The sequence below is a fragment of the Triticum dicoccoides genome, chromosome 7B (assembly GCF_002162155.2).
Source record: "Triticum dicoccoides isolate Atlit2015 ecotype Zavitan chromosome 7B, WEW_v2.0, whole genome shotgun sequence".
In the NCBI taxonomy this organism is placed as follows: domain Eukaryota; kingdom Viridiplantae; phylum Streptophyta; class Magnoliopsida; order Poales; family Poaceae; genus Triticum; species Triticum dicoccoides.
Window position 1 is genome coordinate 681,456,382 of NC_041393.1, and position 13,164 is coordinate 681,469,545.

The 13,164-nt window shown below is 45.7% G+C and overlaps 1 protein-coding gene across 1 annotated transcript; it reads right to left on the reverse strand.

Annotated features, from left to right (window-relative positions):
- Positions 1 to 8,863: 8,863 nt before the first annotated feature.
- On the reverse strand, positions 8,864 to 10,311 carry LOC119337554 (GDSL esterase/lipase At5g03600-like). The gene is made up of 4 exons (XM_037609720.1): positions 10,005 to 10,311; positions 9,611 to 9,891; positions 9,230 to 9,506; positions 8,864 to 9,102 (listed from the first exon to the last, which is right to left on the reverse strand). Exons 1-4 carry the CDS (start codon positions 10,309 to 10,311, stop codon positions 8,864 to 8,866), a joined length of 1,104 nt encoding a protein of 367 aa, XP_037465617.1.
- Positions 10,312 to 13,164: the final 2,853 nt, after the last annotated feature.

Genomic DNA, 13,164 nt, shown 5'->3' on the forward strand with positions numbered 1-13,164 from the left:
CCTTCTCAGCGTATCTCGTCGATGGCTGATGGGCCCGCTTGCTGGGCCTTCCCTCCTGGGTCACGAACGGTGCTTCCTCCTGTGGGCTGGATGTAGAGGCCTTGGCGTTGACACTCCCCCCTCCTTGAAAACCAGCTTGTCCCTAAGCTGGAGCTCGTGGAAACCTTTGCTTAAGCTCCTCAAGATCTTCCCATGTAGCAAGTGTGTCAGGCTGATCTGATCATTGTATGAGACCCTAAGGAACAGCTTTGTTGCCACGGCGACGCAAACGCCTCTGCAGAACACGCACAGGGACAGAAAACTGAGAATCGACATGTGGAAGTTCCGACTGTACCTGGCAATTTGGCCCCAGAGCAAGTTTCAGTTGGGAAACATGAAGAACAGGGTGGATACGGCTGCCTTGTGGGAGTGCCATACGATAAGCTGATGCGCCAACTTTCTCAAGGATCCAATATGGTCCATAATATTTGAACAGCAGCTTGTGATGCGCACAAGGGGCAACAGAAGATTGTATGTATGGCTGTAGCTTGAGGAATACTGAGTCTCCCACTGCAAAAACTCGGTCAGATCGTTTCTTGTCGGCCTGGTGCTTCATTCTGGAATTAACTCGCTCCAAATGTTGCTGTAAAAGACGCAACATCAAATCTCTATCACGCAACCAGGTTTCCAAATCCGGGACAGTACACGTGTCATCTGCTGAAATGCCAAATGTACGAGGAGACGGGCCATAAAGCACTTCAAAAGGAGACTTCCCTTCCAGAGCAGAGTGTGGGCTGGTGTTGTACCAATACTCAGCCAAGGAGAGCCACTAAGCCCACTTAACCGGACAGGCATGAGTGAAACAACGCAAAAAAGCTTCGAGGCACTGATTGACTCGTTCAGATTGTCCATCAGTTTGAGGATGATGAGACGAGCTCATACGCAATTTAGTACCTGTCAAGGCTGCCATCTCCCTCCAGAAGCGACTTGTGAAGATTCTGTCACGATCTGTCACAATTGACTCTAGCATTCCATGCAATTTGTGAATATTGTCCATGAACACAGAAATGACAGTCGACACTGTGAAAGGATGTTGCAGACCGAGAAAATGAGCATAACGGGACAACTTATCCACCACAACTAAAATGCAATTGTAGCGGCCAGAGCGAGGGAGGCCTTCGACAAAATTCATTGTTAACATCTGCCAGTAACGTTTGGGAACAGGCAATGGTTCAAGCAATCCTGGGTAACGAGCTCTATCAGGCTTAGCTCTCTGACATACCACACATTCTTGCACATACTGTCGTACTTGCGCTCGCATGCCCTTCCAGTAAAACAATTGTTTCAAGCGACGTAGGGTCACTGGTATACCTGAATGGCCACCAATAGGGCTGGTGTGGAACGCATCCAGCAGCTTGAGGGTGAGTTCAGCGCCCTCTGGGATCCACAAACGCCCTTTGTAACGAATAACACCATCCCTCAAGGAGTAAGAATCATCCTCACTAGTTTGCACAGCAAGTTTAGTGAGCAGTTCTTGGGCTGTTGTATTGTCTTGATACAAATCCAATACCTCCTGAAGCCAAGCAGGTTGGTGATGGGATATGGCTAACAGGTGCTCATCAGGGGATGGTCTGCGTGACAAAGCATCCGCAACTCGGTTTTCTGCTCCTTTTCTATACTGGATTTTGAATTGAAGACCCAAGAGCTTGGTAAACACCTTTTGCTGCCAAGGAGTATGCAAACGTTGATCACTCAAATGAGCTAAGCTACTATGATCTGTAAGAATCAAGAATTCTGCATGCTGTAAATAAGAACGCCATTGTTCAACTGCGAGAATGATGGCCATGTACTCTTTTTCATAAGTAGAAAGCCCTTTAGTGCGAGGGCCCAATCCACGACTCACAAATGCCAGGGGATGCCCTTGTTGTAACAATACTGCTCCCACTCCTAGATCACTTGCATCAGTTTCAATAAAAAATTGCTTAGAGAAATCTGGCAAGGCTAGGACAGGCGCTGTAGTAAGAGCTCGCTTCAGTTGATCAAAGGACTGTTGTGCCGCTGGAGACCACACAAAAGGGACATGCTTGCGCAGCAATTGAGTGAGAGGTTGACTAATCATACCATAGTGTTGGACAAATTTGCTATAATATCCAGATAGTCCGAGGAACCCACGCAATTCCTTGAGGTTAGCAGGGACTGGCCACTCTTGCACAGTAGATACCTTTGCTGGATCAGTAGAGACACCATTGCCATCAATCACATATCCCAAATAAGCAATACGACGTTGTGCAAATTCACATTTAGAGCTCTTAACTTGCCACTGGTGTTTTTGAAGCAATTGCAGCACCTCTTTCAAGTGTTGTATATGGTCTTTCAATGTTTGACTAAAGATGAGTATATCATCAAAGAATACAACAGCACACTTACGCAGCACTGGAGCCAGATCACATGACAGATTGAAAAGTAGGAGGGCCATCTGTTAGACCAAAAGCCGGGACATTAAACTGGTAATGTCCATTATGCGTATGGAAAGCTGTTTTGTATTCTTCACCCGGAGCCAAACGAATTTGATGATAACCTGCACGGAGATCAAGCTTTGAAAACCAAGATGCTCCTGTCAAGTCATCGAGTAACTCATCAATCACAGGTAAGGGATAATTGGTCTTCAATGTGATCAGATTGAGGTGCCGATAGTCCACACAGAGTCGCCACGTCCCATCTTTCTTGCGAATCATTATCACAGGGGAAGCAAAAGGACTGGAACTAGGTGAAATTATTCCAGATTCCAGCATCTCTTTTATCTGTTTCTCAATTTCTGTTTTCAGTTCTGGAGAATACCTATAGGGTCGGATATTTACTGGCTGAGCTCCTTCCATCAGAGGAATGTGATGATCACAAGCCCGTCGTGGTGGAAGAGAAGTGGGAATAGCAAACACACTAGCATATTCATCCAACAGTTCCTGTATAGGTGCTGGAAGAGGAACAATAGGACTCTTGTCGCTAGCTGGTTGAACCAAATGGAGCTCTACCACAGTGCAGTTAAAGGAAGCAGGGGGGGTGTCCTTGCAAAAATATTGGAGCTCCCTTATACTCAAATGCCATCCATTTGTCAAGCCAGTTCACTTGCATAATGCCAAGAGAAGAAAGCCAATCCATTCCCACTATGCCATCATAATGTTTCAATGGTAGCACTCTAAAATCACACTCAAATTCATGCCCGCTGGCTGACCACAAACACTGAGGAATAACATGTGTACACTGCAATTGACCACCACCAGCAATTCTCACATTCTGTTGTTTGGGCAACTGTTGCATACCAGGCACATGAGCCGCTAAACGATCACTGATGAATGAGTGGGAACTTCCCGAATCAAGCAAGAAGTTGACCTTATGACCAGCTAGCTGACAATCAAGCCTGATAGCCGACGAACCGCCTGTTGCAATCTGTGTGTCAACTGACAGTACCATCAGATCCATATCACTATCCTCAGAATCACCATTATCCAAGGCACAAAATTCCAGCATCTCTTGCACTACATGCAGTTGCACAGTCTGATTGCACTTATGATCTCGACCCCAGCGTTCACCACAAATGAAACAAAGGCCTTTTGCTCGGCGATAAGCCTTGAGTGTCGCCAACTTATCCTCTCGAGTATTCACCTTAGGCTTGTCTCTAGTTTCCTCAATAGCTTTGACAGGAACTATTTTGTCAGAACGCCCATACCCAGATGATGAAAAAGAGTGACGACTAGAAGTATAAGTATCACTATCGAGCTCTCCCATTTCCTCATGTACTGCAGCAATGGAATAAGCCGAATCCAAATCCACATGCCTTTGCACTGCAACTGTCATTCGGACTTGTGGTTTCAGCCCATCAATGAAGCGAGTAGTATAGTGTAACATGTCAGGGTCAGGCTCATATGCAGTCAACTCATCCATAAGTTCAGCAAACTGACCAATATACTCCTCAACTGTACTAGTCTGTCGAAGACGATACAGTTTGCGAACTAATGCCTGATGTTGATTCCGCCCAAACCTGCTAAGCACCGCGTCACAAAATTCATCCCATGATGCACGCACGAATTTGTGCTGAACGGAGGACAACCAACGTGCTGCAGGCCCCTCAAACTGCATTGATGCTACTGCTATCCACAAATCCGGATCTGTATCAAACATGTCAAAATAATCTACACATCTAGTCTGCCATAGCTTGGGATTTTCACCATCAAATCTCGGAAAATCTACAGAAGGAGGCTTGCCATGGCCCGACGATGAATATGAACTGCTTCTCTTCTCGCGGTGCAGCAGACTAGAGAAGGAGGAACTCGGGCGAGCTAACTCGGTTGTACCTCGGGCCGGCGGAGGAATGTATGGTGCAGGCGCCGCGAATCCCGCCCCCCTTGCTGTGGGAGCTGCTCGTACCCCCGTCTCTGGCATCCCCTTCGGCGACCTATTGCCTGGGCCGGCCTCACCGCCACGGAATACAGGGCCCTTGGCTGCCCGCAGTTTCTGGATTTGCTTGAGGAGGTCCGCTTCAGCGCCGTCGGTGTAGGCTTGCATATCATTGACGATCGTGCCGACCGCCGCATCCACCGCCTTGTCGACCGCCACTCCAACGGATCGCGCTACCGCTGCTTCGACTGCGCTTCCCACCGCCGCCACAATCATCGCATCGAGTTCCTTCTGGTGGCGCAAGTGGGCCGCCTCACTCACTTGACGCAAAGTGTCGTAGATGGTTGCCCTCCGGAGTGAGGTTCTCCATGAGTTCCTGCCGTCGACGCGCCGCCGCCGCCGCCAGGCGCGTGTCGTGGACGGGCTCCACCCTGAGATCGGAATGTGGGTGGGGAATTTTGGCTCTGAGTACCAATTGTTAGGTTCAGACTAGGGGATCTGGGACGGAAGCCATGGCGAGATTCGAATTGCAGGAAACTTGTCTCTGTGTATTACCACGAGCTAACTCAACTGAAGGATTTACAAGCCGGCGGCCTCTGCCATTTACCAATTCCCCCTCTTCTAATTACACAGTTGTTCTATTTATAATGAATCACTTCAGCACCCAATCCTTCTCAGCGTATCTCGTCGATGGCTGATGGGCCCGCTTGCTGGGCCTTCCCTCCTGGGTCACGAACGGTGCTTCCCCCTGTGGGCTGGATGCAGAGGCCTTGGCGTTGACAATACGGCCCCGCAGTCGTCGTTGTCTGTGCATGTAACCTTTTGTGCACATATGAAAGAGGTCACACCCTTCTCAGGTTTGGCGCTCGATCATTGACGGTCGGGATGTTTTGATACAGGGTACTGTGAAGAGGATTGGAGATGGCGAGTCCACTTATATCTGGAGACACAATTGGATACCGAGGGAGGGAGTAAGAAGACCTATCACATCGCTAACGCAAAACCCTCCGATCATGGTCTCCGAGCTTATAGATAGTACCACGGCATCGTGGAAAGAGGAGCTGATTCGAGCAACCTTTGCTCGGTTTGATGCCGACGATATTCTGAAGATACCACTGTGTACTCGCAAGGTTGCGGACTTTTGGGCTTGGCAGGAAGAACCAAGAGGAAATTTCAGTGTTCGGTCCTGTTACCGCATGATCCTCAGAACAAAGCATGAGCGGGAGGCCTGGCTGAGCGGAGAAGCGGGAACTTCTATTGTGCAGCAGGAGGCGGACAAGTGGAGTACTATTTGGCACATGCAGGTTCCATCGAAACTACGCATGTTCGTTTGGAGATTGGCGAGAAACTCCATGCCCACTATTGATTTACTCAAACACCGCAATATGGCCACCGAGGACAAATGCCCTTTGTGCGGGGCGGTTGACTCTTGGAGACATGCACTCTTTATGTGTCCGATGTCAAGCAGCGTTTGGGCCTTAGCTCCGGAGGAGTTGGTTCATCATCTCGTGGACAGAGTGGAAGAACACCCCAAGGATTGGCTTTTTTGCTATGAGTGGAGTGTTGAACGGAGATATGTTTGCACACATGATTGTTATTATGTGGGCAATTTGGCGAGCACGAAGGAAAGCGATCTATGAGGACATCTTCCAATCACCGCAATCTACTTATGGATTTATCACAAGCTTTCTTGATGACTTGAGATATATTAAGGCAAGTGAACCTCGGAGGACCGTAGTCAAAGCTGCAAGACCAACCCAGTGGCAGGCTCCGGCCACGGGATGCGTGAAGATCAATGTGGACGCGGCCGCACCAAGGCAAGCCCGTTTCGGGGCTGTGGGTGCAATCTGCAGAAGTTCAGATGGTCTGTTTTTGGGAGCTTCGGCGCTGATCATAGAGCATATTGGGAACCCGGAAACGCTGGAGGCCATGGCGATCAGAGAAGGCCTTGCACTTGCGGAGGACTTGTACCAAAGGCGCATTCATGTTGCATCGGATTGCAAGAAGGCAGTAGACTCTCTGAAAAAGGAGGACGCATCTCCATATGGTGCTATTGTGCATGAAATATTAAGCCATTCTGCAACTTTTGATATGTGTAGGTTTAGCCATGAGTTTAGGAGCTCAAATTATGAAGCTCACAACTTAGCGAAGCATGCTTTATCTCTCGGGGGTGGCCGCCGTGTATGGTTAGGCCATCCCGGAGATCTTTCTTTCGTCCCTGTAAACATTGTGATGAATCAATAAAAAGCTTCGTGTGTTGTCTAAAAAAAAAAACATATGCCATGCATTCCCATGCACGGTGATGTATAGTCACTTCGGAGTTTGGACGCCAGCGACCACGCACCGAGAGTACGTACGTACGCGGTGTCAGTGACCGCAATACGTGCCGCGGAGCTTGTGCAGTGGATGCCAGGCACGGCCAAAGAGACCATGACGACGACCATTGTGGTTGTTACAAGTAACTCGGAAGATTACTTTGCAGATCGATCGATCGATCGATCATGGCAACGTACTTACACAACCCTGAATTCGTAGAGGTTAGGCGAAATGAACCCCCACATCAAAATCCCTGTCGTTTGCACCCCCAACTGTACAATCCCGGTCTAAAATGAACCCTAGATCGTTTGGAACACCGGGATCACGGACGTGGCCAGGATTGGTCGCGCGCTGGAAAAAAAATGGACGAGCCCAGTCTGGCCCAGGGCGCTGTCCACTTCGTGCAGTCTGTGAGGCCCAGCGACATACGAAGAACGCAAAAGAAAAAAAATGCATACGTTGCCTTTTTCCATTAATTTGCGAGTAGCAAGAATCGAACTATAGTGTTGTACGTTGACAGCTGTAGCCATTAACCACTACGTCAATATCACTTAGTCGTACACTACAGCAAAAATATGACTATTTGACCGTTTTTTAGTTCGCGAAATGAAAAAAAAGAACTGCAGAAATTCGAGATAGTTCAGGGAAAGAAAACAAGATCATGAATTTGGCAAAAAAAAATACAACTTTGAAAAAAGTTTCTGGATTTTAAAAAGTTCATGGATTATAAAAATTGCACGAGTTTTCTAAAAAAGTTCACAAATTTTAAAAACATATTGAAAAAGGTTCCATGCATTAGATAATTCTTTTACAGATTATATAATAAAGAAAAAAGGAAAAGAATCACGCACTAATTTGTTTCGACGGATTATTAAAAAAGAAAAATGGAAAGGTGTTTGCTGCATTAGATGTTTTTAGCAGTGTAACAGACAAAATGGGGCGGCCCAGCGTGGGGACGAGTGCACACCGTGGTCAACACTGCGGCTTAAGTTCATCAATTTAAAAATGTTAATTGTGTATAATTTAAAATGTCCATCGCATATTAACAAAATGTTCAATATATATTACAAAATCTTCAGTCCATAATACTTGCAAAACTTTTTAAAAGATATTCTATACATACCGTACCGCTCCACGAATCTACAGTCCAGCTAACTAGTTTGGTTGGCAAGTTCCAACGTCTAACAAGACCCAAGTCGCGAGTTCGAGTCACTCAGCAGGACTTTAACAGATTTATTTTTGCGAACCTTCTATTCAATAGCTCCAAATGGGCCGGTTTTTATATACTTTAAAATAATTTAAACATTAAAAAAATATTTACGGGGCTTTTTTGCGCGCCTGCCATTCAATAGCTCCACATGGGCCGGTTTTTATATACTTTAAAATAATTTGAGCATTCAAAAAAATATTTACACGATTTGAAAACAATATGGAAATTTGGAAAAAAGTTCGTAGATTTTAGATATGGTGTCCCCGTGGTTTGTTGCTTCGATCAACAACGAGTGATTTTCTGTTTGAGCTACCACCGCACGTTAATTTTTTTTTAAAAACACTAAAGCGGGCTACTGAGCAGGGTGTGCGCCCTTTGGAATTTTTGTTTTTTAAAGAAAAAAAATACTCTAGTGGGCCGGCCCACCAGACGAATTCCAGTTCAAACGATGCCAGGCTCCGATTTAGACCGGGATTGCACAGTTCAGGTGCAATCGACCGGGATTTCGAATTGGGGGTTCATTTCGCCCGACCTCTACAGGTTCAAGGTTTAAAATAGACTTTTTCCCCAACAAACTGAGAAGATACCGGCGTGCGCTGTCGTTGTCGATCTCGCGCACGTACACTCCGTTGCTACTTCAGCGTACTCTTTGGTGCCCATTTCACATCTCTTTACACGCACGAGCTCGTGCTCGTAGTGAAGTCACTGTCATATGGCCATGGGTTGGTCGTGACTGGGGTATATATTGGGGAGAAAATACGGGATTATCTTTGGTTGCGGGGATCACGTTGTCCCTTGACGTGACTTGTTTAGTAGGTCTTCACAAAAGTAGATGCAAATACAGTATAATATTCATCATGGAATCGGGAAAATCCCAGTCTTTGAAATACATGAAACTATTAAATACAATCAGAAGGCTGGCATCATGGATACAAAGATCTACACAGATACAGAAAGCCCAGCTACCTAGGCTCGATTTACAAACTCCCTCAAGGGCTTTTCCAACTGTTTCATGACAGCCTCCCATCCTGCATGGGTCGGATGCATGTCGTCCCAATAGAAAAATTTGTTCGATTTGTCGCACACAGTGTACAGTAGCTCCGCGGATGACTCATCTTGCCGTCCGCAGTAACCCTTCGAATTCAAACTCTCGCAGCACGGCGATAGTTTGCGCTTGAATTGTTTGGACAAGTCGGAGCCTTTACCTACATTAATGCACATGAAATTTAAAATGTTCAGATAAATTATTGCAAGTACACAATCAAACCCATCTAATTAGATTAAGATAATTATAAAATAACAAGACACTTTTGAATGCATGTAGATACATACCTGCCGCATGATCCACCATACTAGCAAAGGCGGTGTACACGTCGACGATGTAGATATTCTTCTTTGATGTCATAACTTGTTTCAGATTATCGTTGTGGATGGATGCACCCAAGTTTCTAAAAATATCACACGTGGTGTAGTTGTTGGTTCGGGTGTGTGATGGCGTGCAACCAATAGGGTGCAAGTTATTGACAAGAACCTTTGTCACCCCAAGCTTCAACAATTGATTCACATTAGCTGCAATCTCTTTTGTCACCTTTTCAATATAAGCATTAATCTACATCGCGTACATGAAAATTATAAGTTAGTAAGATGTACAAACGAATTAGTTGTTCAAATTAGTGCATGCATATATACACTGTGCGTTGATATGATACTCACATCGTTGGGGCTACTAAGGCCAATAACACCGGTGCCTGCATAGTCGTGTCCGGAGAAGGCCACGAGCGCTACGGAGCGACTTAGTTGGTTCTTTGTGATGGTCCCGTCCTTGATCATCTTCCTAAAAGTTTCGACCTGCTTGGCTAGGACGGGGACCTCATGCGGTGTACTGTCCAACACGCCTGCACCACCGGTAGCAAAGGTCATGCCGGATGGATCGCATGTTTTGTCTGCCGTGCGGGCATGCGCCGGAGGGGCTTCCTCCAATCCCAACATTATTGCTGCAAGTTATTAATAAAACAACGAGTAGGGTTAATTGTGATGCACCATGGATTACTGGATGAAATTACAGTATAACTAAGTACTTTCTAGGGTAATATAACATAGTACTTACCGATGAAATCGGACTGGATTTGGTAGTTTGAGAAGCGGCCGGACGGAGTATTCGGCCGCGGAAACCCATCGGCATCGACGTAGTTGGAGCCGTAGGGGTAGGCCCATTGCCGCGACATCTCCGTGACTGGTTCGGTCGGAGGGAGGTTCCCATTGTCGGCGAAGTCATCCCCGAAGACGAAGAAGGTAGCGCTCGACGCCTTCTTCTGATGGCTACCGGATGGGGCTGGCCGGGCCTGCACGCCATTGGGATTCAGAACGAGCAGGAGGAGGAGGACGAGGCCGAGGGCGGCCGGAAGAAGCTTCATCAATCCCGGCGGCGCTTTTGCGTCGCGGAGGCGGGTCGTTCTACTCTTTCGCCAACGAAAAACCAGGAACGTGAAGTGCTTGTCTGGGATGCTCGTACATCATGGCCTGGCCCTCTCATCAATTTATGGAACCACGGACCAGCACAACAAGTCGATATCGGGCTTGCCAGTTGCGACCTCGACCGGAGTCGGAGCCACGGCACAGTCGGACACGGATTATTGATGGATACGAGTCATGGACGGGAAGTCGTTAGTGGCCAAGCCCACGGGCCACCAGGCACCAGCTGCTCGTCTCACGAGGCCTGCGCATCCTCTGCCCTCTTCCCCTCCTCCGGCGATCCGGCCACCCGACCTCCTCCACCCCGCTGCGCATCGGCTTCAGCTCGTCGGCCTCGCCGCCGGTTGTCGTCGCCCCTCCCGCGGACAGGATTCTCTCCGGTTTTGCTGTTAAGCTCCGCCCCAGTTGGAGCCGTCGGCACGTTAAGTTCTGCTCTGTTTTTGAGCCTTTGTGGCAGCTGAACGTTGGCCTCGATCTTGGTTGTCACCTTCTCAGTAACAGTTGCAAAGGGGCTCTTCAAAACAGCTACTTATACTGTATGGTGAACCTAAGTACGCACTTAACCGGTCATACTTGAACTTTCCTCACAAAGTAGTAGAACCGCGTGACTACCAAAGCAAAAGTTGGTACATTTGTGGGGAATTGCCTTGAAATGGTCTCAAGTCAACAGACTGAATTCCTCTGACATTTCCTCATGTTCCATATGTTCGGGAAATGCTAGAATAAGTTGATCTATGAAACTGAACTTCCGGGACAACTTTCTCTACTAACCATGTATTTTACTCCAAACTAAGACGTGAAGAGAAGAAAATCTTACCGAGTGTCAAAGATCTGTGTCTTCTTCCAATCTAATGCCACCTACTCCCTAGTAAAACTTACAGTGCGAGAGGGTTTCCCTCTTCATACTTCACTCCTTCCTTTGGCAGTTATCATCTGCAGACAAATTTCACCATTAGAAAGTGCAGTGTCAATGCTCTGTGTTTTCTTCTGATGATGCTGCATCTGCTCTGCAGGTACTCTTACAATGATTATTTCTCCCTTCAGATTTCTATGCTTCGCCACTTATCATCTGCATATTCTTGGATCCTACGATGATGCACGAGGAAAAATAAATAAAAAGAAGTTTCAGACCATGCAATCATATAGTTGTGGAAATGTTGCGGACCAAAGAGAGTAACGCCAAAGCATCATGGAACTCTACAAGATTTAAATAAGAGACAGGATTTTCAGCACCCGGGTCCCCCTACACCCTCTATGAACAGTAAACTCAAAACAAATAAAAAAATCTGAAACTTTTGAACATCAAACATGATCAAACTTTTGATGATCTTGCAAAGTTTTAGTTAAAAAAAACATTCGAGGAGCCCTGACCTAAAAAAACAAAATTATTGTTCAAAGTTTATGTACATTTTTAGCGGTGATTTTTTTGTGAGGGCTCCACGAAGGTTATTTTTTGCTGAAACTTTGCAAGAACATCAAATCTTTGATCATCTTTGATCCCTGGATTTTTCAGTTTTTTATTGTTTTTTTTTCAATGTTTATGAATTTACTATTCTTGAGGGTGTAGCGGCACCCGGGATTTGTTGTATAGATTCGTAAAATGTCCTGATGGGTTGTATCTATAATTTTGCTATTTGTGTGAACTTGAAACTTTTCATGGCTCATACTCATCTGGTATTTCACCAGGTAATTTTTCAAACTCAAATCATTTTTAATAGAGCAGTGAATAAGAAGTGGGAGTCGACCTTGAACTTTGTGTTCATGCCCATGGACACGATGTAGATCTTATCAAGGAAGCTCCTCGTAAAGATAATTATTCACTACTGCAGGATGCTGCTAATGCGACACAACGATCAGAGACCCTGCGACGAAACTGTGTGTGATGTAATAATCGCAAATGGTGGTGTAAAAAACCGTCAAAAAAGGTGTAAAATGATTGCGGTGGCGGAGACATCAAACACAATTCAGATTTTACTTGCGTGTGCGATGCTGGGCATACGGTTGATCCAGCAGAACTGTTTGCGATGAGAAAGAACAATAAAAACGGGCTGCCATATCAATATGTGTGCGATATACGGCATACATTTCGCTCCGATGAACTGTTTGCTATTAGGGAATGCAACAGAAACGGTCAGCCGGATCAAGGTGTGTGTGATATACAACACACGGTTCACTCGGACAAACTGTTTTCGATTAGGCAAGAGAACGGAAACGGTTCATCTTAACAAGATGTGTGTGATATGCGGCATTTGCGATCAGCCAAAAGAACACAAACGATTCGTGTAAACCAGATGTGTGTGATACGCAGCAAACAGCCCACTCGAATGAACTGTTTGCGATGAGAAATTATAACACAGACGGTTACTTTAGTAAGTTCGTGTGTGATTCTATTCGTACAATTTTTTTTGAAAAATGAAAACTAGTTGCTTGAGTTAAACAATTATCAAAAAGTAATGAGATAGACCTTTTTCAAGCCAATCAACATATGTTTAAAAAACAAAAAATGTCAAAAAATACAAAAAAAAGACCTCGATAGACCTTGCTGTTGTAGATCCCTCTTTGCAGTCTTTATTGTGCAACACAATGAAAACGATTCAACTAAATAATATGTGTGTGATACGCGGCAAACAGGTCCGTGATCAGAAATGTGTGCGAAGATTAATAATAACACAGACGATTGCTGCTAATTAGCCGTGTGATTTGCTCTATTTACAGAAGAATAACATGTATATATATATATATATATATATATATATATATATATATATATATATATATATATATATATATATATA